The sequence below is a fragment of the Leucopleurus acutus genome (assembly GCF_964270905.1).
Source record: "Leucopleurus acutus genome assembly, chromosome: 9".
Classification (NCBI taxonomy): Eukaryota; Metazoa; Chordata; class Mammalia; order Artiodactyla; family Delphinidae; genus Leucopleurus; species Leucopleurus acutus.
This window is the reverse complement of record NC_139144.1, coordinates 52,370,693-52,396,665: the sequence shown is the minus strand read 5'-3', so window position 1 is coordinate 52,396,665 and position 25,973 is coordinate 52,370,693. Positions and strand designations below refer to the sequence as shown.

The 25,973-nt window shown below is 37.0% G+C and overlaps 1 protein-coding gene across 3 annotated transcripts in view; it reads right to left on the bottom strand.

Annotated features, from left to right (window-relative positions):
• HEPACAM2 (HEPACAM family member 2) overlaps positions 1 to 25,973 on the bottom strand; it is a gene marked incomplete at both ends in the record, with an annotated part of 47,920 nt that overhangs the window by 3,365 nt on the left and 18,582 nt on the right. For 2 of the 3 annotated variants that reach the window (XM_082846784.1, XM_082846782.1), the window contains 7 exons: positions 27 to 140; positions 3,150 to 3,223; positions 4,586 to 4,623; positions 4,716 to 4,740; positions 4,829 to 4,954; positions 14,621 to 14,917; positions 24,981 to 25,265. In XM_082846784.1, the coding sequence (XP_082702910.1) occupies positions 27 to 140; positions 3,150 to 3,223; positions 4,586 to 4,623; positions 4,716 to 4,740; positions 4,829 to 4,954; positions 14,621 to 14,917; positions 24,981 to 25,265 (959 nt within the window). Of the gene's footprint in view, positions 1 to 26; positions 141 to 3,149; positions 3,224 to 4,585; positions 4,624 to 4,715; positions 4,741 to 4,828; positions 4,955 to 14,620; positions 14,918 to 24,980; positions 25,266 to 25,973 lie in introns of those variants that run through there. The other variant, XM_082846783.1, reaches the window with a different exon arrangement.

Here is a 25,973-nt window from a genome sequence, read left to right as displayed (position 1 = left end):
TAGCATCATCAAATGCAAGTTCATACTTACTCTGGATGGTCTTGCTGTTGGGCAGGGATGTGCTGAATAACTTCGTAAATTGTACTGTGCAAATCTTGCCCTGGTACACCATCAGAGGCTGGAACAGATCTCGCTGGCATCTAGAAAATGTGGCACGTTAAAAAGATTGGCAGACTAGTAATAGTATTCCCAGTACGTTGCATAGTTGAAAACAACTGGAAGAGGTTAAGATTAGAAAATTAGAACTATTTAACTTCCCTTCAATATCCATTTCCTCCTTGCTACAGTTCCCTGCACTGGCCCTATGGTAGTTTGTGCAGTGGCATAGCTATGAGGTCAGAGAGGAATAACTGGACAAACCATCACTTTTTTTCTCCATTTAAGAAAAAAGCTGGCAGTACTGTAAAGGAAATATAGTAGAAAAAAATAGCAAAAGAGAAGATATCAGGATAGCTTAGAATCAAAGAGCATATATTACTATCCTTTATATTACATCTCAGTCTTACCTTTCTGACACTAATCACCAATCACGTGTGCAAGGGTGGTTTAGAAAAAAAGGATAACTTACAGGCAGAAGCCTTCATCACATTGCAAGTTATTAAAGACAGTACCAAGAAATACAGAACACACAAAAGAAGAGGTTTTGGTTTGAATGCAGTAATGGGCTCTAAAAAGTAAGGCTTGGATGTATGTGGAAAGTACAGTAGTGTATGTCTGTCTGGTTAAAATCAACATGTATTTTATTGAAATTGGCATTCATGTTTCATTAACTCCTATTCCTTATATTTGATACTGTTATGCTTGTAAACACTGTTTTCCAACAGTGTTTAGCTAAAGTCTGGTTCCCCTCCTCCTCCCAAACTCGTTCTATTTTCATCGTACGTCTGGCCACTTTCAGTCCTTTATATTTATACAGATCCACCTAGAGGACTCTTTGCCCTTGATAAATCATCTGAAGAGTTCTTTATCTCATTTGACCTGCTAGGTTACTTTGGAATATCTTAGCTTTAGATTTTTCTGGAAACTGCCTGTTTCTATTCTACTTCTTAAAGCTCTCATGGCAGTCCTAGGCTATTTATCCTAGGACGGAATAGGTGATTTATCCTATCATTTTTGTGTCAAGGGGATTTTGGTTTAGAGTTTTTACTTAAGTTCAACTCTTGATTTTCTTTGGTATAGAGGTGTTCAGGGGCTATGATAAAAGCAATCTATAGATAATGACTAACTTACTCAACTAACCTAATATTAGACCTGTTAGCAAGTAATAAATTTGTTCATTTCATGCCATTGCTTTCTGTCCAGTTCCCCGAAAGAAGTGCTAAATGGGCAATGAAATGTACAGTAAGTAGAGAGAAGAGGAGTATGCATCTGTACATGTATCACGACAAACTCAAAGATGATTCTGATTTTTAAAAACTCAAAAAGTTAGTAATCAATTTATTTCCCTTCTTAACTTCAATTTTGAGATCTTGGTAATGTTATTATTATTCCTTTTCTTCTCAAAACCGTTGCATTTAGCTGTTAATCTTCACACATAACTGCCATTCTGGCTGCTTCTCACACAGATCCTCCTACTCATGTCCGGGTCCTTCTGCTCCATGGGTTGTTGGTGTTGGTTTCTCACTTCTTCCCAAAGCACCTGGAACTGCCAATGAAGGACCTCAGCTGATTCCTCAGGAGTTTTCAGCATTGAAGATGGGCATAGTTCCAAGTCGAGTTATTCTACTTACGACAGATATAAGCGGGGCTTCTGATACGTAATCAAGCACTCATTTCTCTGCCTCAGGTTCTTTAGAACTGTAGTATTTTGAGCAGATAGAGGTCCTCTCAATAAAATCTTGAAACTGAGTACTGATTAATTGCAAGGCTAAATTTAAAGTTTCCTACATAGATCTCACTCCTTTCCAATGCATTCCTAGGAATAAAAACTGACTTCAAAATTCACTTTTAAGTCTTATTAGTTCTTCAGTTTCCTGCTTTCCCATTTAAAAGCCACACCTGAGAGGGGTGCTTTCTGCCATGGTGAGGAGCTGTTTGAAATAACTGATCCACCAAATATTTATTTTTGTCTTTTTGGTTGTAGAAGTGAAGGGTGAGCCAATCCTGCGTGAGACTGAATAGGACATTGCAAAGCTTTTGCAATGCAGTTTTTCTCTTCATCTGTGATGATGTGGGCACTGGTGCTACGACTCACCCATAGGTGGATGAAATCCAATCAATCCCCCTCCATTACTCACGTGGCATTTGAGAACTAAAGCCTGTGGCCAGGTAACTTACTGCTTGAACCTTAGAATCTTATATAGAATTCTCTGAACAAGTGAGGTAACCAATCCCTAACAACAAATATTGATAGTTCTCTTTTAAAAAGGAAAATGAAAATGCCCAGAGGCAAGTAGTCCGTTTCTGGCCCCTTCCTTAAGTGAACTATCATAGGGGAATACGGAAACAGAGGAAAGATCGGTTGTACATAAATCTGTAAAAATATTAATGAGCTGATTAGCTCAGAGAAACATTCTGCTTGCCTGTTAAACAAAACTGATTGCTGAAAAGACCTTGTCTGTGTGGACTGAAAAAAATGGCTTCAACTGTATAAAAGTTCCCGCTCTCACATCCCATGCACGTTTAGGAAAAAATAAAGATATGTACCTGCATACTTTGGGTTTATATGGTACCTTTCTTCTGAAGAGCATAAGGTACCTTCAAGGGTATAATCAATTGTCTTTGTAATGTTCTCATGAGATATGAGGAGGAAATAAAGGGGAAACTGAGCAACAGAGAGAGTCAGTGAAGTGAGAGGCTGCAGTCATCAAAGTGATGCAGAATTATTTAAACCAGGGACTCTTGGTCCCCTATTTATTCACTTCTCTTGACCTTCAACCTAGTTAATTCCCTCTTCCCTGAGCTTACCAGGTAAAGAATGTTTATGAATTCGTGTAACTTCCTTATTTGTGTTAGCTTTATTGATAGAGGCTGAGAAAGATGCTTTAGCTCCCAAGATCCGGCAACGTCATTCATTACAGAGTGAGTAAACACTGCTGAGGGTAATGCAGCCATCTGACCACACTGCCCACATGCTAAATGAATGCTGCTTACACCTCTGGTGAAGCAGAATGCTACTTCTGGGCTAATTGGCCACTAGGAAAACCAACCCTGGGAACACCAGAAGCATCTGGAAAAGCAACAAATTCATATATTCCAAAGTCATCCAGAGCATCTTCGTGGCCTGAAATGGAAAACAAATACTACTTACAAACCAAATGCCTCAAATTGCTATTGCTATTTTTTAGAAAAACCTTTATAAAACTTATCTTCATGGTTTGCTTCAAGTGGTATGTGTATAAAACCAATTTAACATTTCTTATTCCCCTATAGTCATGCTGCCACTAAATCGTATTGGAAATCACTCCTGTTGAAGCTCAGAATTGAAACTGAATTGGGACAATTATTCTTAAAGTCTGATGTGGAAACAGTGTATTATATATTAATACACTGTTTATATATAATATAATATTATATATATATATTATATAAACACATGTGGGCAGCCTTGTCCTTTGTAACTCTCAGTTACCAGACACTTATAAACACCAAGGCTTCAATCTGTCAATCACAGCAGCTCTTAATCCACCCATAATATCTACTGTACTCTGCTAGATCTAACAGAGTCCCCCAGGACTAATAAGAATAAATAAGCAACTATTGCTGCCCATACATACAAAACAGAAAACAAGTCCGATGTCACCTAAACTATCATCAGTAAAATGACAGGAATGGGGTGGTTGGGAGGAACCAGGTGGTCTCTGGGGCCTTTCTGAACTCTTGACGGTTTATCATTTGTGAGAAAGGACTAGACAAGAGGAAGAAGACCCATGTTTACTGAGCATCCAGGCATTGTATTAGGCACTCCACCTACATTACTGGATTTAATTCTCAGAGCAACCCTGAGGGGAAGTTATGATCTCTATTGTATAGATGAGTTGAGGTCAGGAAAAATAATTAATTTTCCCAAGGTGACATTGGGGGAAAGTGGCACAGATGGGATGGAAACCTAGCTCCTCTGACTCCAAGGCCTGAGCAAAAGCCCCACTGTTAACTTATAACAACTCAGTAGGGAGTCAGAAGTGAGGGGCACCGCTGGGGACAGAGAAGCAGCAAACCTGTGGGACCTCCCTTTCCTCTTCTCCCTGGGAAGGAGCTGCCAGCACTGTATCTGCTTTAGGAACTGACACAGTGAGAGAACCCTTGGGCATTTTCAAAATAATAAGAGGATCAATGGAACAGGATTCAGCAGAACTCAGTGATGGCGGGCAAGTGACAGGCTCTCTGAGCCTTAGTTCTCTTGCCTGTGAAATGGAGTTGAAAGTGCCTTTCAGGCTTATCTTACAGACCTGTGTGACTTACATAAAACTAATACAAGGGATAGAACTTTGTGAAGTGAGGGCAGTCATCCTGGGAAGGGAGTGTTAGTGTTATCCCATGTGAATTCTGTTATGTAAATAGTACATTTTACATATATAATCAATATCAACAATATATATTAATATACATTAATATTGATAACAGCCCCTCTCAGCCCAGCCATTACCTGAAAACGTTTGAGCTTTCCTGTATTCGGTTTCTGGCCTGAAAAGACAAATTGGTGTTTCTGTCAGTTTTAATCATTGAGGAAAAAGCATTCAAGAGAAAAATTATTTTCATAGAAACATATGCATTACCTGCCTTCTAGCTTTTGCTTTATAACTAAAACCAAAAAAGAAAAAACACAGTAAGATACACTTTAGTGCACATATAAAACCATTCAAAATTTAAAAAAAAAATTTTAACCTACCTTTGTAGGGTTGATATTTTTTCCATAGGAGGAGAAGACACATGGATATAATCAAAAAGAGTGATATTCCAGTTATACTTGCTAAAGGGGACAATGATTTCCCTTTTTGTGCAAGTTTCTCTATTCCTAAATAAAAAGACAAATATATTTTTATTAAAGATCAATAATAAATTGATCCTAAATAAATAAATCCTAAATGGTACAGTACTGCAAATGTGTATGTATGTATATATATATATATATATATATATATATATATAGAGAGAGAGAGAGAGAGAGAGAGAGAGAGAGAGAGAGAGAGAGAGAGAGAGAGAGAGAGAGAGAGAAGTCTGAGTGAGACCAAACAGAAGGCAGGCACTTATTTTAGAATACATACTAAACTCTCTAAGGATATTTGTGATTGGAAATGTGGTGAGCTGTCCAGGATAATACCAATATGTTGTACTAGAGGTAGCAAATAGCTCATATCATACTTTTCAATAGTGTTCACCAGCATTTAGCTTGGATCTGTTGGATCTCACTGTATAAAACATCCCCAGATGCTAGGTTGTTCTCTCTCTTTCCATCTCACTCTTTTAACATTGTTCAGGTATGTGGATTTTCTAGGGCAGTGTTATGTAGTTAAAGGTGTGAGAGGGGAGGTGTTCATTTCAAATAATTACTAATTTTTGACCAATAAAGAAATTTTAATCCCTAAAATAGAATGTGTGTATGATTGTCAATAAGACATTTAAAGCCCCACCTTTGACTACAATTCACTGTTTTGCAAGTCATTCCTTTTGTTAATATCTCTATATAAAATATAGTGCTAAAAGCTAACACTTGCTGAGTGCTTATAATACATCAGACTCTGTTCTAAGAGCACATGATACGTATTAACCCATGGAATGTTCACAACAATGTTATTAGGGAGGTAATATTATTATCATCCCCTTTTAGAGATGGGAATCTGAGGCTTGCCTGAGGTCACTCAGGTAGTAAGTGGCAGAGTCCAGATGTGCCCCCAGACTCTTGACACTTTGCTGCCTCACTTTGATGCTGTTTTGACAAAACTTACTAAGTATGGCAATGTTAACACCAGTTCCAGACTATAACATGCTTAGTCAGAGAGTTAATCTATGAAGTGGAAAGTTGTGTGGCCTTCAACAAAAGCAAGTAACAGATGTCTTCCATGTTATCATGTGAATCAGACATTGATGTGGAAATGAATGGTGGCAGTTGCCTGTCTCTGTCCAGTTTAATGTGGGAGTGAAAGTTATGGGATGTCACTTGCCTTCTGCCGTGGTGGAGAACAGCTTGGAGGATCTGGGTGTGGTGAAGAACATGGTGTGGACTCAACTCTGCAATAAATACCCAGCCTGCACCATGTTGTCTTCCACCACAAAGCCTCTACTGATGTCTCCAGCAGCCAAGATAAGGATGAAACCTTAATCTTTCCCTTCTTTCTTTGTGGACCTATATGTACTCTCTCAGCTTTTCTACCTACAATGCTTTCACTTTTTAATCTTCCCAGAATCTTTTCATAATGTAGTGTAGATCATATATGTTAAACTCCAGTTAAAAAGTCATGGAAATCATGCTATCTCCTCTAATTTTCCCATGTAATACTGTTCTTGTACTCCCTTTAAGTCCTTAAGAGTTTAAGCAGGTTGCTTTTCATCACCAAAAATCTTTACCATCTCAGATGGTATATTTATAAATTTCTGATATGCATTCAGAGAATTGTGTTCTTAAAATGTTCTTTTTATGGGATTACAATAGCTGTGTAATATTTATTGCTTTTAAACAGATTTTAAGGTAAAGTCCTTTTAGCTTTGGGTGGAAGAAATAAATGCAAGGTAGTATAAAATGGACTAGAATGGCAATTTATTGGTTCTGATCTAGACCAGAACATCACAAAACTTATTAGAAATGTTATTTTTCCTCCTTTTCTCTTGGTTAATAATTTGTAGGAAAAGTTATATTCTCCCACTGTTAGAATGCTGAGCGTTAGGTTTGTAACTACTTTAGCATTTGGGTGATCTCTGTGTGAGGTCTTAGCCTTTCTTCAGATACTGTGCTCCTACTTCACAGGTTTGTTCTCTCTAAAGAGCTGGGCAGCTTTGAATGAGCCACTTGACTCTAAGGGTCTGGATTTTCCCAGTAGTAAAAAGGAGGAGGCCTGAATGATTGGTTTTTAAGTTCTTTTGTTGCTCAGATATTATATGACTTGAGGCAGCCAAAGAGTTTTACATGAAGTTTATGTAAATAGGACACTATACCCAATGGTATGCTAGTAACTGAGTATCAAAAAGAATTATATGCACACATATACATACAAAAGTTATAAATTTTACTGATATGAAGGATGTGTAGCCTAATTTAGAATAATAAAATATGCAGTACTCTTTATTGTTAATTCCATATATCTGATTGATTCTCATGGAATGCTTTTGTTGATTTTTGCTGAACTCTTGCATTTTCAACCTGTGGGTGATATTCAACTATGCTTTGAAACAATTACACTTCAAATAAATGCTTGGTTACTATCCAATTCAGCAAAGAGATAGTTTACATCATAGATGAACAAGTGTAGCTTCAACACGAACGCTGGCTGATATGTACTAAGATCAAAGTGAAACAACAATGACATTCATTGGAATTTCATTTAACAGTGATGTGAATGACTTCTTTGCTAAATTGGAAAATAGATTTTGAATACCGGGAGAACTCAATTTTTTTTCGCCATATGTAATGTGGCACTTTTAAATTTAATCTGTATTATCATCTCCATCTTTTAAATTTAATCTGTATTATCATCTCCATCACTTTCTTAAGTGTAACAATCAACAATTTCTCCACCACTTTCGTACGTGTAGACAATCTTATTAACTGAACAACATGCCCTGAGTTTTGAAAAGTATTTTCATTATTATTAAGTTCAAAATATTTTATAATATTCATTGTGATTTCTTATTTATCCTAGAGATTATTTAGAAGCATACTGTTTAATTTCCTCATGCCTGGGAGTTTTCTTTCTTGATTTTTTTAGTTGAATTCCACTCTATTTAGAATGCATACTCTGCTTGATATAAATCTTTTGAAATTTGTTGAGATTTAAAAAAAAATGACCATATATATAGGTGCGTGCTTCTAAAGTATAAATTCAGAAGGACCCATACTCTGCTGTGGTTGTCAATAAGATAAAGGTAAATAGAATGGTCTCTTGAGACACAAGCAGTGATACAAAAGCAAAGTAATAAAGAAGAAAAAATTGTTAAGAAATACTAAATAATAAAATGGCATGATTTAAGACACAGCATATGATTTGGGCACCACTCTTATCAAGAGGATTCTCTTATTTCTTTATTTTAGATCCAATACTAAAATCAAAACTACACAATTTTCAGATATGCACAATTAAATGTATGTGCATTATATGTATATAAAACCAAATGTACATTTGTTTCCCATTTATTTGGTACAGATATATCATATCAGTAATAATGAAAATAATAAAGAAATTTAAAGTGTCATTTATAGGTACAGATAAAGAAACAGTTTCAGAGAAACGAAAATATTGACCACAGTCAGTAAGTCCTAGAACTGGGACTGGAACATAGTATTTTCCCTGACTGCAAATTTAATTTTTTGCTGTTGATCCATGGTCAAAGAATAGTTTTCTCCCAGGCTTTTCTTTTCTTTTTAAAAATAAATTTATTTATTTTTATTTATTTTTGGCTGCGTTGGGTCTTTGTTGCTGCGTGCAGGCTTTCTTTAGTTGTGGAGAGCAGGGGCTACTCTTCATTGCTATGCACGGGCTTCTCATTGCGGCGGCTTCTCTTGTTGTGGAGCACAGGCTCCAGGTGCGAGGGCTTCAGTAGTTGTAGCACACGGGCTCAGTAGTTGTGGCTCGTGGGCTCTAGAGTGCAGGGACAGTAGTTGTGGCACACGGGCTTCGTTGCTCCGTGGCATGTGGGATCCTCCCGGACCAGGGCTTGAATCTGTGTCCCCAGCATTGGCAGGTAGATTCCTAACCACTGTGCCACCAGGGAAGCCCAAGAATGGTTTTCATAATTGGCAGGTAGCCCCCAATATATTCAGTTTTTCCTCCAACCTTTTCTAACACCAAATTTGATGTGCTCTGACTCTCTCATTTCTTGATAGCCAGACTGCCTTCACTAAGATTCAATATCCCTTAGTCCCTAAAAAAAAAATTCAATGCTAATTTATTCTAGTCCAGTTTCAACAATGAACTTTACAACGAAAAATATTTTACTGTAGTGTCAGCTATTTTTTCCCCCTTAAACCTGAAAATATGCTAATAAGTATTATTTCAGAGTATTTCTCATTCTTATGCTGAGGTTACACTATGGCATACATCAGCTCTTTGCCAGGCACTTCCATGATTCTGAGGCCTTGTAATAGGTTTAACATACAATGACTGGATGTCTCATACTATATAAGATACATCTCCTCCCCTCTCCATTTTTCCCTTTTTGTCCCTTTTATTTTGTGTTTCCTAAAATGACTGAATTTGTACATTCTGTCCTACAGAGGATCCAACTCGTTCCCTTTACCATTATTTCTTTATTTCTTCAGACTCCTTCCTTATTGCCCTCTTTCCTCTCTCTCCCTTGGCCTCTGTTAGCCCTCCATCAGAGAACCACCCTGAGGTGACCAGCACCTGTCAGCTTAAAACCCTGGCTATGGCAAAGGCCAAGTGTCTTTTCCCTGGAGAATGAAGAATAGAGATAGTCCTTTTCTCAGAAACAAATGATCTTCCCTGTTGGGTCCCCTTCTCTTCTAGAGCATCCCGGCTCTCTATGCTCAGCACTGCTTCTCTCTACCAGAACACACAAGATTTACCAGGTCCAGCATTTGAAATTCACAAAATAAAAATGTCAGATATCTCTGGGATCAAATCAAGGGGCACAGTTGCCGTTGTGTCAGCTCTAGGCAAGTGTATTTTAGAGAGATGGATTTCTAGAACCCAACTTGAAAATAAGTCAGCAGGGAAATTCTGACCCTATTGCCACAAAGAATGTATAGGGATCCCAAGTGCAGTTCTGGATACTTGCAGGAGCCCCATTCTTCCTCCTTTCAGAGAGTTTTGTACTCTTTAGCACATAGCATGCCACTCTCCCCATTATTTAAACATGACTGACTCATTTACCAAAGCCCTAGTGCAAATGCTATTTGCCCCCTCCTTTGACAAACAAATAAAATGAAATAACATATTAAGTGCAAATATAGGCAAGAGGTGTGGTATCCATCGCAACCCTGCTGCTTGAGAGACTGCACCTAAAACAGGATAGCTGTATGCTCCAGTCAGCGTGTCTATTTCAAGATCAGAATGGAGTCCTGAGATCTCTCCCATCCAATCTGTTAGCTGATTACAGCCGCTGATACATGTCCCTATGGAAATGAAGGTGCCCTACTGGGGAGGCATGCTATTTCCACACTCTACTATGGCCCCACCTGACAGACACCATGGTTCTATGCTAGATGCTCATGGGATGTCACCTAACGTTTCAGGTTCTGGATGTCAGGGCTGCAGCTTATCTCAGTTGTTATATCCCATGGTCCAAGGTGAAATACACCTCCTGGAGAGCTTAACCAGAGAAATTTCTAGGTAGCTAGAAGAAATCAGTAAATTTATCTTTCTGCCTAGGAGTAGTGTCATTTTCCCATTCTTTTCTTTATGAAAAGATGTGCAATAGAAATAGATATGAAAAAATTATAGATTTTGCAGAATCATGTACAAAAATATTTCTACTATAGCTAAATCTCAAACTATGGCCATGTGGCTCTTGAGAACTCTAATAGTGTATACGGTGGAATGTTTTCATTAAATGTGAACATTTGCATTCTGATCATAAACATTTTCATTTTATACATACTGCATGTCACAATAGTGATTTAGGCCCAGTTAAATTTTAAAGTAGGGACACTTGCATTCAAGGAAGTCTTTAATTAAAGTAATAAAATCATTCTTTTTCCAAAATATGAATGCTAATTTATTACTTTAATTGCTATTCTTTCCTTGAAACTTATATGCTAGTTGTTACTTTTAGTTACAGATATTTCATAATTTCTCACTAGTATGAAATTATACCCATGTCTGGACAAACCAGAGTATCTTTGTATATAGCATGAAGTTAGTTACGATGATAAGAAAATACACACTATCTTGTACATATATGTGACATATCTTGTATATATGTGACATATCTTTTAGATATTGATATTCTCAGTTAAGAACATCCAGGGAGACAGTTTATACAGTGGTTAAAAAAAGGGTTTTGAATTTAGATACTATTTTATTACCAACTAGCTGTGTGAATTTGCCTATTTCCCCTGTTTTCTTTAGGATATCTCTACTAAGATACAGAAAGGTCAACTGATATCTCAAATTAGATGTGAATCATAGCCCACAGAGCTGGAAGGCACCATCTGGTCTAGTCTTACACAGGCAGGAAAACATAGAGCTAATTGTCACATTCTCCAGTCTTCCTCTCCCCAACTGAAAGTCCCTAACAAAACTTTTGATTATTTCCAGACTTCGTTATTTTATTTCCATATTTGTGACCCTGGAGTCATCTTTGACTCCTTTTCCCTTTGCCTCCCACTTCTTATTGTTGAGGCTTTTTGATTGGCCACATTCTTTGCCTCATTAAAAACAAATGTTCATCTATTCCTTATAACTGGACTCTGGTTATGCCAAACACAACTTGGTTTTGAAAATATCTCAGAGGCAGGTATCTTATCCCTCTAAATTATTTCAAATTTTCCACAGATATTAATATAGGTAGCTCATCAAAGTGGATGGTCAGTAAGTGCTCAATTGATAGTTACAAGAGATGTCCATTTTTTTCACTGTAGCTTGGTGTACCCTTAATCTGCATTGCAGAGATTAATTCATTTGGAAAGCTTTAAAAAAAATCAAATACTTAAAACACATCAATAGTACTCATTTTCTTTGCTATTTGCCGCTGTTTAAGATCTGTGGACATTTGGGGACTGGAAAACAGCTCTAAAAGCCACAAAGAGGTTATGAATGTTGACAACATTGAATCCTTCTGAAAAATAAGCACCTGCTCTTCTTATTTACAATAATAACAAATGTCTGGTCTTTGTACTGGTCAAACAGGTTTTTTAGATTTTACAAAAGGTAATTATTTGATATTAAGAGTGTAGCTGTCTTTGGACCTTGGTAGTAAGATCTTAATCAAATATTGGGGGCTTCTGATACTATGACAGTATCTTGGCTAAATATTAATGGAGAAAGTTTAGGTAGTAAGAAAGGCTTCACTGCAGTATACACCTACATAGTATAGCCATGTTTTCACTTGCAGTGAGCATGAGGAACAAGTCTATGATAACATCCAGATTGCCACAAAGTTATTTTATATACTTAATTATGGTGTGTTTCAAAATTATGTTTCAGTTAACCACTGAGGTAAAAAGCTCATTAAATCATATTAAAAATTTAGTAAAATAGAAAGCAAAGAATGCTAGCTGTTTACATACATGCCTGCCATCCATATGAAGTTGTGAGCATCTTGTTAGCAGGAATTATTTTTTTTAAATGGCATTTTCAATGCTTACCCGAGTATTTGGCCCATAATAGGTGTTAAATAATGAATGAATGAGTGCCTGATTTATATAACCCTGAACACATACATGCTTTGGGGACCTATAAGGGAAATATGTTATTAACTACTGCCCAAGTGAAGCATAATTCAGGTAAAAATTCTAGAGCTGCATCATCCAATATGGTAGCCACTAGACATATGTAGCTATTTACATTTAAATTAAAGTTAATACAGATAAAATGAAATAAAAGCTTCAGTTCCTCAGTGGCATAAACCATATTTTAAGTGCTCAAAAGTCAAATGAGGCTAGGGACTACCATACTGGATAGAGCAGACATCAAACATTTCCTTCATTGCAGAAAGTTCCACTGGATATCACTCTTCTAGAGAGTGTGGTATTTTCTTCATATGATAAAAAACAAAATCTCACCATGCCAGTATGTAAATTCTAATGTACTGAAATGATTTGGCAAATATGAATACCCTCAACTTCATGGAGTCTTGGGAAGGCCCCACCTACCATATATTTATCAATCTGTACATTTTTAATAGTCTTATCATTCTCAATGGCTCGTTAAAAGTTTTAAATTAAATTCAAAAGGCTATGGAGAAAAAAAACCCCACCTTAAACAAGTGGGTGTCACAGTTGTGCTTGCTAAATAATCAGATCCAAGATCCTAGCTGCCAGGTCCTGATCTGATAGGTCTGAGGTATCTTAATGAAAATACATTATTAGACCTCCCCAGGTGATTTTGATGCACATGGCCCAAAGGCCAAGTACTGCAAAATTTGGCCTAAGAATTCCAAGGATTATATTCTTGCTTTATATATTAAAGAAACATGTACTGACTCTGTCTATGTAACAGGCCCTATTTTAGGCAGCAGGGCTGTAAAGACAGAGAAAGAGAAGACACCAATGCAGAAGGTATAATGAGCGGCGCCTTTTGCAAACTTGTTCCTCTACCAATCATAGAAACTCTGACCACCACTTCCTGTCCAAGCCTGTCCCCAGGTTGTCCCCAGGTGGAATCTGGCTTGTCTTCGTCTGCATGCAAAGAAGAGTCTAAGAAGGACTTGACAGTAGCAGTAGTAGTAGTAGCAGTAGAGGACAGAGCAAAAGAAGAAGAAGGTGGAAGCAGAGGAGAAAGCAGAAGGGGAGGAGGAAGAGGGGGAGGAGGGGAGAAAAAGGGAGAAGAAGGGAGAAGGAGAGAAGAGAATGGGCTTGAGAGATAGAAAGAAAGGAAACTCGATGACTGGATGTTAGGCAGGGCAATAAGCAAGAGAAAAAAGTCTGGGATGGGGTTTAGCTTTCTGGCTAAGGTTGGTAGATACTAAGACCATTCATTTAAACAGGGAATACAGAAAGAATGGCAATTTGGGGGAAAAGAAGATGTTTCATTTTTGATATATTGAAACAGGATGCTGCCTCTGGCACTTGAAAGTAGAGACATTTAGAAGGTAACTGGGAATACAGTTTTAGATCTTTAAAGATAAAGATTTGGGATGTACCAGTGTCACATGAAACCACGGGAGTGAATGAAATCATACAGAAGAATGAAATCATACTGTAGAGAGAAAAGAGAAGGCTCAGAAAGTTGGGAATTTGGTGGACATAAATATTTTAGGCAGTGATTCTTAACTACTTGGATTGATGACCTTTCTGAAAATCAGATGACTTCTAGAAAATGCCAAATTTCACAGACTTACAAAATTGTGTAGTTTCCAAGGTGTTGAGACCCCTATTGTGAACTCCCACAGATTTCAGATTTCAGGTTTTAAATGGTGAAAGAAGAAGGGAAGCCTGTGAAGGACAGTGAGAAGGGAGCCAGATAGGAAAACCAGATTTAATGGAGATGTATTCATCTGACCTAATGCAACAGTAGATATAAAACTTTTAAATGAATAACCTCTTCTCTTATATTCCTGTTTGTAAAATCAGGAAAGCAAGAATATACATTTAGAAGTAATTTATTGAATTCCCTTTTTCTTTATAGCCCCTCGGAGCTAGCAATTGAATTCTCTCTCCATTATTCTTTGGGTTTTCTTTCTTTGACTCTTAGAAACCATGGCTTAGTTAACTCAGGAAAGAGTTTCTTAGAGTATATGAACAATCCCACAATGATATTCTCTTCCACACAGGTATAAAATAGGAGTAGAGGAAGGCTATCGTGCATTTGTGTTTCATTGGGATCCCTGCCTTTTACATCACACTCACCTACAGAAGTGATGATGATGGTGAAATGAGTTTCGTCTCGCCTTCCAGTTACATTGTTGTAAGCACAGCACACATAGTCAGTTGTCTTCTGGGCTATTTTCTCAGATGCAACTTCCAAGCGAGGCCCGTGCTTAATGACATATGTGACATTGTCTGTCCTCCGGATCCAGGAGTAGGTGTTGGGAGGATAAGAATCAGCAGAACAATCAAACAAGATCGCTTCTCCAATATCCACAGTGAACACTTCCCCTATTTTTAGCCCTTTATCAGAATTAACTTGAAGTCCATAAGGTCCATCTACATTAATTGAAAAAAGAAATAAAGGGGTGACATAATTAATTACAACATAGTTTTTGAGTTTGGGAGAGCTTAGCAGCATTTTATTTTCCATGAAAGTCCTCATGTTAAACGTGGGCCGACAGATCTTCATTTAGACTCCCAGTAAATGATAAGGACCTAAAAGTGTTTTATTCTGGTATCCATGGAAATGGAAATAATTTGAGATGTGATTGAACTTATCTGAAATAGTGTAAGCCCTAAAACTTAGGATATAATTTTATAGACACTGTTATCATGATTGTGGTGCTAAGCTTTCGAGTCATGTATAGATAAATCTGCAATCTTGTTAGACAAATTCCATCTTTCTGGAACTGCACTTGTACTTAAAAGCATTTAAAAAATAGATTATGGCCACTATTTTCTCTTTGACAACCTTTCTTTGAGTATTATCTACTTTTCTTCTAAGGGCTGGGACAGTTCATGTAAATATTTATGTTACACAGTTTCACGTGGAACATCACATGGAACAAAAATTTGTGTAAAAAGATATAGGAGTATTCCATATTTTCATGACATTTTAAGAGTTTAAAGAATTAAAAAAATTCCTCCCACAAGATAAGCATAGGTTCCATTTGGAAAAAATACATCTTCATTATCATCAACAAATATTCATTGATCATCAATAAACTACTTAATCATGGATATCCCCTGGTATTTTTCCTTACACTGCAATGTTCCTGTAGCAGCTTGCTATTTCTATGGCACAAGATTGCCTGCAGATAAAGACACATTTCCCACTGATTTCTTCAGAGAACATATAAAAAGAGATTTAAAAAATATTCCCCAGCTAGATAGGTCTCTCTCATTCGTATATATCCTGACTTATATTCTAAAAACTTTAAGGTTTAGGCATTATTGTGCTCATTTTTCAGCTGACGATAACCAATATTTGTTGGATATTCACCATCTGAAGACACTTTAAGTACTTATGCAGACAACCACATTTAATCTTTAAAGCAACTGCATAAGGTAAATGTTATTATTCCCATTATAATGCGAAGGAAGAGATATTTAAAAAATTAATTTTCCCATGGTCACATAGCTATTAAATGGCAGCTCTGGGACTATAAAATATATGTATTTAATTATTCATATTACCTCTCCAAAAAAACTGTTAAGTGGTATAAACTTTCTATATCAAAATAATTTCTGGTTTTCTAACTGTATTATTTGTTCTAATAAATTACTGTCTAATTATACATTAATTCTGTACTCAGTTAATCAAGTAATCAATCAAAAAATACTTGTTTGAGAGATACTAAGTGTTACATAATATATTTAATATGTGAGAGATAAAAAATGTGTAAGAGAGATAAAAAATGTGTAAGACACAGTTCCTACTCGCAAGGAATTTATAAACTGGATAAGGCTATGGATGGATTGCTCATAAATAACCTAATCTCAAAGGTGCTGATTTAAAAAGAAGTAACGACTGTTCATCTCTCATTGTGTGGAATAATATAATGTAGTGATTAGACAGTAGGATAATGAGGTTAAATCCCGATTTTGTCAATGATTAGTAAAGTGTTCTTCAAAAGTCATTTAAACTTCTGGGGTCTCACTTTCCTCACCTTTACTATAAAAAGATTGATTAGATGACTGGTTGCCAATTGTGCTACCTTTGAAACACCATGATTCATGCCATGCTAAAGTTATTTTGGATACTGGCAAGCCAACCCCAAATTTGCAGATTCCCAGAATGGTTCTCCATTATGTCAGCATATTCTGACCAATCTACCATTGGGGAGACAAATTTCCCAAGATACAACAGAAACTGAAGGTGCAAAACAATAAATTATATTTAGCTAGAGGACATACACTTTACACATATTTACTTCCTAAAGACACAGAGGCATCTGAAGGAACCCTGTAGATTTATCTAATATGTATACATGAGATGATCCTGCTTTCAGAAAGCAAACATAGAAGTACCTTCAAATTCGAAGTAATCAGGAACTGGAGATGGAGCATTAAAGTGAAGAGAAATGAATGCCCCTTTCCTGTGACTGAACTAGAACCCTGTCATACTGTTTTCTCATTTCAGGCTGTGATACGGTCTCGGGGAAAACCTCTGCTTTAGAACTGTGTGTTGTAAAATAAAACACTCTTATTCTGAATGCCATTGAATAATATTGTGTAATGGGAATGAAAAGTTGTTTTCACTCATTCAACCAAAATCAATATTGAGATGCTACTGTGTGTGCATGATACTGTTCTAGGCATTGTGAGGAGACCTGAGGTGTCGTATACTGGTTCCTGTTGCTATTATCTCAGACCCAGTGCAGCAGCAGGGTTCCCTCAAGTTGTCAGCATTGATAGAACATTAGGGAAGCAAAGGCCACCGACTGGTGGGCACTGGTTATGGTTCCCATAGTAGGAAACCAATGGGAGGAATCAACAGAGGTTTAGAGCAGCAAAAGCCCCGAGTCTGTCACAAAGGTTAAAGTCTGAGAGCAGAGAGGCAGGCTTGAAAAGGAAGAGAAGTGTGGTCATTCAGTATTTTCTGTCTTCCCACTTGTTTTCAGGGTTTATAGAATGTGAGTATAAAAACAAATTGTTTGACAATTTAACACACATAAAAATGAGAAATACTGCTTTCAAAGTGTGCTGACATTACTCAAAACTTTTTGGGGAACTTCCCATTTGGGATTGCTTTAGGACCTTGCAACATAATGGAATATTCTCAAAAGTAGTAATTCTTCCATTTTGGAGAGTGGGTTCCATTTGCAGAGAAAGCCCACAGTAATTTAGAGCCAAGGCTGGTGAATAAGGTTGATTATCTAATTTAATGATCACTCTAGTTTAAAATAAAACATGTTTTTAAAGAAAGGAATCTGATTGTCTTAGTTCCTCTTCCCTATACTCATGCTTATTTTGATTTTGCTACTTTCCTCATTTATTGGGTTTCATGATTGGCATAATATTTTCTCTCCTGTCTGCTTAATTATATGCTATATGTGGCTCTTCGGAGTCAGCATCAAATACCTCAAACTCCCCCAGCCACCACACAAGCACCTCTTCCAGTTCCTGGAACCTAACACCTTGAAGAATTTAAGTTCCTTGCTTCTGACATGATTTCTTAAAATGTAGCATATTTTATCTGATTTTATAAGAAATACATGTTCACTGCAGAAAATCATAAAATTCCAGAGAAGGATGAAGATGAAAACTCACTTGTTTTCATCTCAGAGAATGAATATCCATATTTCAGTATATGATCTTTAAGCCTTTTTTCTCTACCTCTCCCTCTCCCTCCCTCTCTCTCCCTCTCTCTCTCTCTCTCTCTCTCTCACACACACACACACACACAGATTGATCTATCATCTATCTATTTATCATCTATCTATCTGTCTATCATCTATCTATCTGTCTATCACACTCTACCTACAGCTTACAATCTATTTTCTTCTTCCTATACTATGATGTTATTTCCTTCTCATTAGCACATCAGGCTGACCATCCTTTACTTTGAAGTGCAGCCTAGTATATTATTCATGGGAATGAGCAATCCAATTGAAGACATTTGGAGTGATTCAACCAGTGTGGCCTCTGACATTGAAGATGAAAGCAGAAGGATAATTCTATTTTGACTGTGGTTCAGTTTCTTGCCCTTGGCAGAGAACTCCCAATAGAAGTGAACCCTTTGCCTCAGGAATGGCTGTTTACTGAGTGACTTGTAAAATACATATCATCTGTTCTCTTTAACAATTTATGGCTCGGCAGGAACAGTACCTAAATTTCCATCATGATGCAGCTTGCCACCCTGCTTGGGAGCAGATGGTAAGTATTTACTGTGAATGACCTTTTTTTCTTTAATTTTTATCACTTAGAGCACTTCCCTGCAGCAGTGCCATATGTTGCACACAAAATGCAGCAGTTACTGGGTTATTATTTACAACAGAGCTGGAAGGCATACACATTTCATGAACTGCAAGTAGCTACTAGCCTGAATTACTGGCTTGACATTGTATTCCACCAAGGCCAATACCAGGTTATGACATCATAACCTCATAAATATCTAGTCACTCTTGATTTTGTTATACTTTTTCTGCCAAAATAAAAAATAATTCCTGCTTTCATGAAGAAAATTGTCATAGAAACAGCGCCTTAAGAAAATAGAAGAGGTGATTCATGCTGAAATTCTCAATGATGATGTGGTCCTCTACGGGGGAATATTGGAATATAACATTTACTACATTACTGAGGAACTTTGCTAAAGGTCAGAAAAAACAAAAACAAAGCAAAACATAACAATGAAGGGCCACAGCACTATAACTAAGAAGCTGTTATAATGGGAATTTAGCCTTCCTACAGCTTCATCAAGTAACACTGAAATCTGAAAGGGATATGAAGAAAGATAATCTGGTCCATTTTAGCCAAATTCAAGAAACCCCTATTGAATTCTTAATCTGTGTCAAGTATTGCCTTACGGATACAGAGATGAATAACACGGAGCTCCTATTTTGGCCTGAGGTGCTTACGAGTGGAAGAGACTAAAGGAAACATAATGCAGTGAGTTCCAGGGGAGAGATGTGCGTGGGGTGCTGCAGGAGCACAGCAAACCTCTTAGTGACACTGAAGACCTGAGACCAGGGTGGGGGCAGGTAAGCCTTTCTGGAGAAGATGATATTGTGAAGGAAAAGGAGGGTATAACCAGGTGAAGAAAGAGAAGTGGGAACATCAACTAAGGCACATATTCTCAGTTTGCATGGAATAATAAAGACTGAAAGCATGTTGATGCTGTATCAATAGAGTAAATGACAGTTCTTCAGATTACATATTTTATTTAATTCTTGTAACCCCAAACCCAAACCAAAACCAACAAAACAAAAACAAACAACAAAATGGCTAAAACTGTGACAGTAAAAAAAAAATAATGAATCTGGGTTGTGTTTCTGTATGTTACATGGGTAAAAACTGCTTAGCACAAACAAGACCATGATGTTTGATTTCTGAATCAAATCAAACCATAAGTGAATGAGTGAATAAATGAATGAATTAGTGAATAAGATCAATAAGATGAGATGTTGATAAGTGAAGGTTCTTGCATTTGAATGCAAAAATAATCAAGAAAATAAATTATTAACATTCTATTCACAATTACCACAGAGTAAGAGTAAAAAATCTTAAATCATCTAGATAATTCATCTTTACAATGTGGAAATGGAACCCACATTGTAAAATTTTCCAAGTGTTCTTCTTTCTACTACCTGTCATTAGTCTTTACCCATGACAGGTGTTTCTCTGTGAGATTTCCATAGACTATGCCTAAAAGAGTGCAAAGAAGGAAGTTCAGTCTGTAAATAGAAGATACGTCCTGTAAAATCTGAACTGATTCAGATGGGGATATTCTAATTCTTTCAAATAACAGGAAAGGAAAGAGGATTTAGGAGTTTAAAGCATAATATTTAACATTTACAGGTGTGATTATGGTTTTCCCCCCATTTTAATACTTCACACACTGTGTATCACCATATTCTGTGATAATTATAAGATTAGGGCATGAACTTGCACATGTTGAAAGAAAGATCTTATTTTCACTTTGCCAGATAAAACTAAACTATATAGCAAAGCAAAAGTGTATTTCAAGATGCAAATGATACTTTCATGTACCTGTAATTGCTTATGCAATTTCCCCCAGGAGTTTTTCATTTACATCTATGGCTAAAGTTTAAAGATAGGTAAATAGATGGGATAATAAGAAGAATTCATGTAAAGAAAATATTTTCATGTAGAAAAATAAAATGTGGTAAATAATGGTAACGTCTGGGGAAGAAAGTTCTTTTCAAAGTATTCTTTCAGTTTTCTCTTTGCAGGTATCTTCTAAATTACCCAGGCTTTCCACAACTTCTTGCTGTCATGTTGCCAATTATGTAAGCATAGTTTGGGCTCCAAGGGAAAAAAAAAAAAAGAAAAAAAAAGAGGAAAAGCAAAAGAGCGAACATTATTGAGTTTTTCCTATGTGCCACTTGCTGCCTTCTTTACACATAAAATCTCACTTAATCCTCCCCATCCCTCTAGAGATAGGTATTAGCCTTACACTGAGACAGTGCAGATAAGGAGATGAGGAAACTGACGTACAGGGTGACAATGGCAGTCTGAATGGACAGCTTAGGCTCATAACACCGTGCTATCCACTACACTCTCCAAAGGACACGATATTTACTAGAGTCCATGGTTGAAACAAAATAAAATCAGGTTTTCTTCAGTGGACAAAGAATGCTCCAACACAGTCTTACTTCTGCTCTTACCACATTGAATGATGGTTCCTCCAAATTAATATTCAGTAGATGATATCTGGCTGGTTTAATATCATGTTTTGCATTTTGTACGTTTTCTATGTGAATGTAAACCATTTAGACCAAATAAAAAAGAACAATGTAAGGATGTGTCTATATAGCCCTAGATTCGATTCCATTTGTCTGCTCACATTTTCTTTCACTGTGTTCAAGTACCTTGAATGCTTAGGTCTGTGCTACCTGGAGTTGAATGGAAGTTTTAATTCATGTCAGAATAATCTTATTCAGTCAAGAATATGCCTACATGTATAATAGATGGTGCCAAATCTAAATTTTTCACTCCAATTCAATGCTAGTCATGCAGAGAGTCACAGTTTACACTTCGTAAATCTATTTCTCTGCCTTGTGCTTTAAGGCAGACAGAATATTTTCACAATATAACTAATGATTGTAATAAATCTTATATAAGTTGCTTCTAGTGAGTGGTGTTTTGGTATTTTTTGGTGAAAAACTGTAATTTCCTTCTTCTCTGGCAATCTTTAATATAATTTCCTCTGTTTCTGTTTCTCTGTTCATTTTTGAGACATTGAATTCTGAACTAGGTTGGACTAGCAGTTAATCCTCTTTGAGTTCCCCTACACCAAAGGTGAATTACACAATCAATGTATGAAGTTTTTTCTATTTCTGTGTGAACAATATTTTTCAGAAAAAAATGCTTTCATATTGCTCTTAGACATGTTTAATCACTGTATGGAGCTCAAAATTGGTGACGTTTTTCTCTATATTATAGGTTAATAAAATATATCCTACCTTCCTTTTTCCCTTTCCTATAAACACTCTTTCTATAATTGCATGACATTTGTGATCCATTTTGAAAAATGTGATCTCTTGACAAACATTTCTTGATTTAGTCTAGAATATGTGTGTATTTATTTATAAAACATTCTGTAGTCTTTTAAAAAATTTGAACCTTTGCTTTAAAAATAATTTTCCTCATTGTTTACCAAGTAATGCCTGGCATTCAAAGTTCCCCCTAATCTGACTCAAATACACAGGTATCCTCTGATTTCAAAAACTTTGCATTACGCCACTTGGCTTTTATGAAAGACCTACATTAGGACCTGTTTTAGCTGACTGAAAGAAATCTGAAGAGAATTTTTGCTTTCACAAAAAAGATGAAAAGCAAAAAATAGTGTTCAGCGTTTGTTTTGCAGGAGCCATTTTAGACGCAGTGGGCACCCCAGCAGCGAAAGTGGCGCCACCAAGCCCCTTCCCAGGGAACTACACTCAGTATCTCTGTATGAAGGCTCCATAGCTTTGAAGTGCGTCTGTGAGCAACTGTGCTTTATTTTGTGCATCCGTTAGCAAGACATGTCATAAGGCAACTGCTTATTCACTTTATAGCATTTCGGTTTACACAAGGTTTCATAGGAACGCTCTACTTTCTGATGGAAGGGAGTGGGGAACCTCTATCTATTCCTCATTGTATCCTACGCTCTAGCCAAACTGGACCATTTGCCAAATACTTTGACCTCTGCTTAGTGTCTGTGTCTGCTGTCCCTATTGCGTGAAATGTTTTTTACAGACATTGCCCCTTGCCCCATTCATACCCATTGTTCAAGGTCCATCTCAAATGTTACTTTCTACAATAAGCCTTCTCTCCAGCTAGAAGTAATGTTTTCATCTCTGAATTCCCATAGACTCATAATATTATAGTAATAATAATGGCCAACAGTTATATAGTATTTACTATGGGCCAATCACTATTCTAAGCAATTTACGTAAAGTAACAGATTTAATCCAAACAATAACTCTGTGAAGTAGGTACTATCATTATCATCATTATATGGTTGAAGAAACTGAGGCACAAGAGAGGTAAGGCAGTAGGAACAGGATTTCTGGCTCCAGAGTTCTGGAGCTATACTCCTTTGTATACATTCCTATGGTATCTAAGACATTCTCATACATTTCACTGTCACATTTTCTCACTTCCGCTAAAATATAGGATAGCTTCCAGTTTTAAGATTCAATGGTTCTATTTTTATCTTAATTTTGCTTAGTTAAACAAATGTTATTGTATAACTGTGTCATACCACTGTACTCCATTTCCCAGAAGTTGCTTTTCCTGCCACAATTCTGTGGCTCGGTTTTATTGTTAAGCTTTATCTAGTTGAAAAAACCTACATATGCTTTTTTCCAAAGAGTTAATAACACACTTCCTCAAGAAGACTATCAATTTTCTATTGAAGAAAATAGAATACAGATGTATCAATAATACAAACAGTTTCCATTTACTGAATGCTTGCTTGGTGTCATCTACTGACTATTCTTCAGAGAGGACTGATTTCATTTAATGTGGTGAGGTAGTTTTAACCATCTCCATTTTACAGATGAGGCTCAGATAAGTCAAGGGATTTCTTAAAGTCACATAGGTAGTGACAGAACCCATTTCCCACGTAGGTCTACCTCCTAAGCACCTAAACACTAGGTTTTAGGGCCTTTCTGAGCATTATGCAGATATATTTGATGAGTGAGTAGATACATTTACAAGGCTTAATTTTACCCTTGTGATTCAACCAGCTGAAACCTCCACCCTCATGCCACATAGTGAGAAGTTTTCCTTTGCCATGCCTTATTTATTTTGTTATATTGCCGTTGTGGCCATGCACTAAGCTATAATGGTAACTGATCAGATGACTTCCCAATGTGATAAGCCATTGGTTCAACTAGGGGAGATTTTGCACACACCAGTCCCTCTCCCCCACACTCAGGGGACATATGGCAACGTCCAGAGACATTTTTAGTTGTCACAACTTGAGGGGAGGGTGCTACTGGTATGTAGTGGGTAGGGGCCATGGATGCTATTAAACATCCTATAATGCATAGGACAACCCCCCACAACAAAGAGTTGTCCAGCCAAAATGTCATTAGTGTGGAGGTGAGAAACCTTGTGAGAAGCTGAAATTAGAATGCAATGTTAAACATATTGGAGGTGGTGCTATGGAGCAGAGGGGATGGGGAAAAATAATACAATTAAGAGAGAGAAATCTTGCTTGGGTTGGTGATGATAATATGACATGAACTGAAAAGTTTGGTGAACTTAACTTGTACATGAGATTAAACAAAAATAACGATAGCAACTACATCAACAGAAAAAAGAACCAGAGAGAATTGAAAGCCAAAATAATTACGGATTCCCTGGGAAGCTGAATAGCTTACTGCAGAATAATTATGCTTTCTCTGTGATCCTCTCTGCACCCTGCCTCTAGAAGTGGAGCTGAGAAAATGGGCAGAGAGAACAGCCACGCCTTGGGCCGCATTTCCCATGCATAACCCGGGAACATTCTTTCTCCCTGTAGTCAGCTCCAGAGCACATCCCTCTCCCATTTTATGATGAACAGCTCTTCCTCCACGGGGGTGAATAAATCAGTGTCTTCTGCATGGTTCTGGGTTTGAAATTGAGGTTCCTACTTTCCACTAGAATTAAGGTCACACATGCACTGAGTCAGAGAATGTATCCTAAAAGGCCCCTGGCCAAGTTGCTTTTCCTGCCACAATTCTGTGGCAGGAAATTGATTTTCAAGAAACAGGGTTGTACAAGTAACTATATTTCATGACAAGACAGTGCCTAGGAAGTATAATTGCACCTAGTACTACATTACAATGATGGTGAAAACCAAATGACATCTGGTGTCAACATCTTGTGATGTTCTCTGTGACTCCTCTCATGAAAACTTCCCATAAGAAAACTGATGTGTATGTATATATTTTAAAAAACTTACAATATATGGTAGGCATAATGATGTCACTTTCCATCTCACTGATAGGGTTCTTCACCAGACAACTGTAATTCCCAATGTCTTCTTTGGTCACTGGAACAATATGAAGGCTGTTGTTTTGGAGAGAAAAGGAGTTGGTGGAGCTGGTGTGGACAGGCCTCCCATTTTTTAGCCACTGGTAAACCAGCCGGGTGCCCCCTTCCACGAGGCATGTCAGGGTCATGTTCCCCACATACTCCACAGCCCCAGAGGAAGGCTGAGTCTGCACCACTGGTTTCGTGACAGGATCTGCAACATCAGAACAGATAGAAATGATTTTTGCCACCACAGAATTATAATAAAAGTCTATGAGGTCTTTCAAATATTAAATCCTAGGAAAATGATTCCAACGTTTTGCACTTTATAAATGTAGACAGTTCAGGAAGTAATTAAAGAAGAAAATAAAAAAGTCATGGCAAACACAAAATGATAAAATAAAAAAATACCATTTATAGCAGAAATAACTGAGTCTAGAAGTTACTCTTCAAGGATTTTCTAATGGAAACCTTTACTTTATAGATAATGCAGTTAGTGGTAGAGAATGTCGGCTTCCTTATTTCCTGTTCATTGTGCTTTCCCCCGACACCAAAAGGGTGTACTCTCACAAGCAAAGTTTACGTAGTTATTCCCCTCTCTTGATTTGTCCTAATATCCCAAGAGCAGCTGGCAGGGATACATGTGGTGAGCACAAATTCCTACCCACCATCTGCAAAACACAAAGCTCAGATATATTATACTTTGGGGGGATTGAGAGAAAGTTTTAAAGAATCACATTTGCACCATTTACTTTTCCTTCTATGTAAGCGAACTAATTACATGTTTTAATTACTGTGCATTTATATTGCAGCGTTATGTTAGTCACTGTACCATGTTAGTCACTTTAACGAACGAAAGCCTATAATAATCTCCTTCTATGCATGATTACAGGACACACAGAGAATGAGATGATATATAAGT